We start from the raw sequence: 6,339 nt of genomic DNA, 5'->3' as shown, positions 1-6,339 counted from the left end.
TCTCTCATATGCTCATTTTTTTGTTGTGGTTTTGTCACGGATTGCCAAAGGAGGAGATTATTAGGACATATGTGAATCATGTTAAGAACATATGTCATTTAGAATTGGCTAATCCTTTGACAAAATGCACTTTACTTGTAATTGGGTAGATCTAAGATGTGTTTAATACTTCAAAGAACAAGAGTCCAAGTCTAGTATTGAAGCTATGCAAATCTGTCTAAGAAACAAGTGAAGAAGTGTTGATTCATTAAAGCTCAACAACTGCTCAAAAAATATTATCTATCGAGGCTCGATAACTGCTTGACAGATACTATCTATCAAGAATTACGAAATTAGAATTTCTAGATCTGATTTTTGGCCCATGCTGACATGTATGTGCAGGGTTTCTTTTCTCACAACCTTAGACATATATAAGGCTTATTTTAAAGGCCATCACAGAAGAGACTACAAGGAGAACACATGCAAAAAGTGATCGATGCCTTATTCTCTTTGAAAGAAACTATTACGTCTTTGCGCCTTAGGGTATTGTAACCAAGTACTTCTTAATCTTCATTGTTAATGAAGTGAAGAACTTTGCAGCCAACAATCTTCTTCAAGTTGGTGTGTTAGTCACGTACTGGGAGCCGTGCATCATTGGTTAGTCATGTACTGGGATCCGTGCAAAAAAGTGGCGTTCATATATTGAAGAGTTCAAAGGTTCTAAAGCAGTAGAAGATTTGCGCTGTAAGTTCATCTACGGGGATTATAGAGTCTAAGGTCAAAGTTCTTGTACTAAATTTGAAACTTTTCTTTACTATAGTGAATTGCTTTTCGGGAAGGTTTCCTTCCAGATTTTTTTATAGTGAAACTAGTTTGTTTCATTGGTTTTCCTAGGTTATCATATCTTGTCTTATTTACTTTTTTGTTGTGCATGATATTGATGTTAGTTTATTTTAACAAGGCTTATTCATAATAAATCTAATTAACAAATTGATTTTAAAACTTGTTAACTATATCAACTGAGGTCTAAATTTCCCAACAAGCTTCATTTTTGAAGTCCAAAAACCCAATTTGAGTGACTTTTCCAATCTTAGTCCCTCGGGAGACACCATTACAATCCTGACTCCCGACCCCCTCGTGTTAGATGCACCATCCATATACACTTGCCACTGTTTAACTCTGACTTGGCATATTCCAACAGAGGCTCTTGGTGCGGGAGTTAATTCAACCACAAAGTCTGCCAACACTTGTCCCTTAATGGAATTCCTCGGCCTGTACCGTATATCAAATGTTCCTAGCCTCGTTCCCTATTTGGCTATCCTCCTAGTGAAATCCAACCTCCTTAAAAGTGATTTCAAGGGGTACTCGGTCAGTACCCATACTATACGTGCTTGGAAATAATGCGGCAGTTTCCTTGTAACATGCACCATTGCCAGTGCCATTTACTTTAAAGGCAAATACCGAGTCTTTGCATTGGCCAATGTTTTATTGAGATAATATATCGGTCTCTAGATCCCTTCTTGTTGTCTGAGTAACACCAAACTAACAGCATGGTTGGATACTGCCAAGTACATATATAAATCTTCTTAGGCTCGAGTCCAGATAAAATAGGTGGACTTGCTAAATAGGATTTTAAGTCTCTAAATGCCATGTCACATTCCTCCATCCATTGAAAATACTTTCATTTCTTCAACAATTGATAGAATGGTCTACACCTATTTGCCGATCTTGAGACAAACCTATTCAAGGCGGAGATCATCCCAATAAGTCTTTACATTTCTTTAGGATTACCGGGTGGGTGTAGCTATTGAATTGCTGTAATCTGGTCAGGGTTAACATCTATGCCCCGTGTGGTTACCATATAACCCAAGAACTTGCCTGATCCCACTCTGAAGGCACATTTGTCTTCATTAAGGCGTAACTTTTGCTGCCTCAGTATCTCAAAGACCTCAACTAGTTCACACACATGCCCTTCACTCTTCTTGCTCTTCATTTCCATGTCATCAATGTAAACTTCTATAATTTTCCTGATTTGATCCTTGAACATCCGAGTAACTAGTCGTTGATACATCACACCAGCATTCTTTAGCCCAAAAGACATCACTGTGTAATGGTAATTTCCCCTGAGCGTAAAGTTTCTCTAAAACCTTTGAGTAATAACAAAGTTACTTGCTTTGATTTTTTGCTCTAAAACTTCACCAACAATTTCATGGTTTCCATTAAAGAGAGAGAATTCAAAGATTTTAGCTTTTATGACAATCCAATTTCTACATTGTAGCATTTATATAATTTTTTATATAAACTCTTCGGGTTCATAGAATTTTTGTAGTTTTTTTCTTCTTTTTTATATAAACTCTTCAAGTTTTACACTATAACTTATTTGGCACAAAAATTAAAAATTTTAAATAAGACATGTGGCTTAAAATTCCAATTGAAATCTATTAGGGTTTTAGACCCCAATTATCACCAAATTAACCAACTTTTAACCAAGTAATTAATTAATTATGATCTTGATTAAAGTAATTAACATACCAGACAAGCACAAATCACATGAACACAAAGAATGATGACCTAGGAACACTTTTGAAATTGTGGTTTCCAAGTAAAAGAATCTGGTGATGATTTAACCTAAAAAATCCTCAAGGCAACATTTCACAAATAGAATTGAGGATTCTACAATGGACTTAACCCTAAATCTATTGCTACCTCATGTAGCACTTATTGATGTGACCACATACAACTCCAAATTCATGGACTCTTTAGCTTGTCACTTTGAGATCTACACTCAAAGAATTAGATTAGCAACTATGGTTGCTTAGATGCAGTAACTTTGCTTTTATAACTGGATCTGTTGTTTGCACAAGGTCCAATTGTAGCTCCAAAAGGGAATGAAAAATTTCTAGATCTATGTATAGAATAATGCCCTTTTGAGTATATAAAAATGTGCTCTAGTTTTTATATTTAAATAAACTTAAGTTCCATCACAACCTTAGATCAAACTACAGAGAAGAAAATTAGATCTGTAATATACAAAAGAAAGGAGGGAAAAAATAAAACTCCTATAACTCTTGTGCAGGAAACCCAAGAAATGGATTCAACACGTCCAGGCAATTGCAAAACGAATGTGTCGTGAAAGGACCCATAATGTCTTTCACAATAAATGCAATGAGTACGGAAGTTAAAGTGATTTGACCTTTCATATTCCCACTATGTCCATAAGTGTGATGAAAGGAATAGAGGGGCAACTGAAGAGGAGAAAAATCACCATCGTCCATGGTATGGACGACTACAATGAACATTAACTGAGATCCCCATAAATGACAGGAGTGATAGTTAACATGCCAGACATGCAAAAGCTTAACCGACGAACCAATGGACAAAAGATCATTAAAGTTTATAACACCATAGCATTCATTACCAACAAATCCAAAATCACAAAGATTAGCAATTACTCTCATCCTGAGGAGCAAAGGCCTATAAAAAGGCACAAAAAATCAAAGAAAGTTATGCAACATATACACAAAAACGTTCCAACCAAATAGTGATTATCTATATGATTGAACTTTCATTTTACTGACTAACCCATTGGAGACTCTTTGGTACACTCCACACAAGTGTATTCCAAATCTACTTATCCTTTTTTGCAAGATTCCATAGTTGCTGTCTTATCATCGTCCATCAATATTGACGAGGAGTTCAGCTAACGAATTCATACTTTATTAATTATAATATTTTTTTAAAAAAATTAATGTTGAAATATATATATATATATATATATATATATATATATATATATATATATAATGTTGAATATATTCTTTACACAAGAATTTAGGATGAGATTAGTCAATGGTTGGAATTTGTGAAATTTTTTTTTTGGAGAAAAAAAGACTGAAATTCTTATTAAAGCAAAGGCAAATCTACCTGATAAACATTAAAGTTGTGTAATGGGACATCCTTCATCCACACAAAAAAACCAATGACATGTCATACATGCTTAGCTAGGTTGTGAGCTACAAAATTACCTCTCTACCAACATTTGAAAAACTAATACATTGAAATTGTTCCGCATAAGTTTTTACATCCCTGATTAGAAGGCCAAAAGAAGCCAAAGAGGGCGAATCATCCATCAAAGCTTTCATAATTATCTCCAAATCTCCCTCTAAAATAGCCGAAACAAATCCTAGGTCTATGGAGAATTCTAGAGCCTTAGCTACTGTCAATGTTTCGAGTTCCACTACTGATATGGGAAGAGGAATATTATGAGAAATGGAGGCCATAACCATACATTGACTATCTTGAATAATAACCCCAATCCCGGCTCTATCTTCATCTATAAACACTGCCCCATCAAAGTTTATTTTATAAATCTCACCTAGAGGCACTGTCCACCTTGCTCTTGGTCTAACCATTAAGGACTACCTCTTTGGTTGTGTTGCCCGAAAATCCATAAGATAAATAATTGCTCATTGTGAAACTTGATCAAGAGGAAAACCTAGTGGAGAAAATCTGACCTTGTTGAGCCTAAACCATATGGTCCATGTGAGCTTTGAAAAAAATTCTGGGCTGCATTCTGAATCTAGAACAAATGATAGCAATAGTGGAAAGTCCGAGAAACTCATATTTCTACTAAAATTCCATTGAGGCTCTTCGTCGCCAATTGAAGATATGCTTGGACAGTACCAAAGTGCATGCAGCACTTCTTCATGTTGGTTTGGGAAGTTAAGGCAAACCAAATTGGACATGGTAGGAAGTGTATTACGCCTTGCTCTCCATAGAAAATTTTTAATTTTACTAGGCAGCGATAATTTCCATATGCGTTTCCGGAGTGTTTTTGTGTGAGCCAGTTGTACATGATTTGAAACAACATGGCAGCTAGTTTTAGACTTGAGAAAGAAAAATCTTGACTTGACTGAGTATTGACCTGATTGCATATAGGGCCAATACGGAACATCTTCTGAATAGCCACAGTTTAGTGAGATTTTTTGTATAAGGTCAGCTTCTGTGGGGCTAAACATGGTAGACAATAAAGTCAAGTCCCATTGGCTTGTAATGGATTGGTTAGAGTACTTACAGTAGCATCATGGATTTCAGCTATCAAAAGGCCCTAGATTCAGGGAGATTTTAATGAGGGCAGCCAATTCTCACCCCAAATTTTGATAGAATCCCCCTTTCCAACTCTCCATTTTGCTCCTCGCCTGATAACTTCTCTACCCTTCAAGATGCTCTTCCATGCATAAGATCCTCCATGGCCCTCTTTTGCTTCCATAAAAGAACAATTTGGAATGAACCTTGATTTAAAGACTTTGTAAAACAAAGTTTTTTTATTATGCAGCAACCTCCAAGTTTTTTTTTTGCTAAATGGGTCTCATTAAATAGTGTCAACTCCTTAAAACCCATTCCACCCTCCGACTTGGAATCACACATATCTTCCCATACCCAATGAATTTTCTTACGATCACCTTGCTGCCCCACCAAAATTTATGTATAAGACCTTCAATTTCATGACAAAGGCCTAATAGAAGCTCAAAACAACTCATTGTGTAAGTTGAAATGGCTTGAACCACTACTTTGATCAAGATTTTTCTTCCAACTTGTGACAACAACTTCTCTTTCCAACCCTGTAATTTTCTCCAAACTCTTTCGTTGATGTAATCAAAACTCACTTTTTTGTGTCTTCCAAAAAGTGATGGCAAACCCAAATACTTGTCATAGTGCATAATTTTAGTAACCCCAACTACTTTCTTAATTTCCACTCTTGTTGCTTCTGTGGTGGACTTTGATAGGTCGCCAACATTTAGAACACCTTTTGACAGTCATGTCTATTAGCCTACAAAAAAGAAAACTATCATCTGCAAAGAGCAGATGGGTTAGTCTTGGACTCCTCCTACAAAGGGAGAAACACCTAATAGAACCATCATTGTCTGCCTTGGATATAATACTATGTGTTGATACCGTATTTTGTCCACCCTCAATTTGTGTGCCGAGCCCCGAAAAGTCCAAAAATATCATTTTCTCTTCGTGGGGCCGCGAGAACATCCAGAACAATGTGGCGCAACCCATTTGAGCATGAAAGCACCTGAAGTGCCGTTTTTCAACTAAAATGACCAAAATGCCCTTGGTCAACCCTAGGTTTGAGTGAAGGTCAAACGAAGCCAAAACTTCACAAAAAAACATTTTCCACAGTTTTACATCAAATCCAAGCTTCTCGAAGAATTTTGACCAAGTTTGACCTGAAATCGATCTTAGGAGGGCCCAAAAACCCTAATTTTTATCGGGCTGTCAGAATGAGTTGAAACCAACACCATTGTAAAGATTATCAAATTCTCATTCCAATGACTATTCATGGGTCAAAATCGG

At 36.2% G+C, this 6,339-nt stretch overlaps 1 protein-coding gene across 1 annotated transcript; it reads right to left on the bottom strand.

Annotated features, from left to right (window-relative positions):
* Positions 1–3,420: 3,420 nt before the first annotated feature.
* Positions 3,421–4,391, bottom strand: LOC142616113 (uncharacterized). Its single transcript, XM_075788999.1, has 2 exons — positions 4,005–4,391; positions 3,421–3,453 (listed from the first exon to the last, which is right to left on the bottom strand). Exons 1-2 carry the CDS (start codon positions 4,389–4,391, stop codon positions 3,421–3,423), a joined length of 420 nt encoding a protein of 139 aa, XP_075645114.1.
* Positions 4,392–6,339: the final 1,948 nt, after the last annotated feature.

This window comes from Castanea sativa, chromosome 11 (genome assembly GCF_040712315.1).
Source record: "Castanea sativa cultivar Marrone di Chiusa Pesio chromosome 11, ASM4071231v1".
Taxonomy (NCBI): Eukaryota; Viridiplantae; Streptophyta; class Magnoliopsida; order Fagales; family Fagaceae; genus Castanea; species Castanea sativa.
This window is presented reverse-complemented; position numbering and strand designations above follow the sequence as displayed.

Bases quoted from the DNA above. Each gene is read 5' to 3' on its own strand.
- LOC142616113 (XM_075788999.1), bottom strand. From the start codon at position 4,391: ATGGTTAGACCAAGAGCAAGGTGGACAGTGCCTCTAGGTGAGATTTAT. The intron at 3,454-4,004 runs GTAATTTTGTAG...GCCTTTTTATAG, and splicing joins TTTCAAATGTTGGTAGAGAG to GCCTTTGCTCCTCAGGATGA.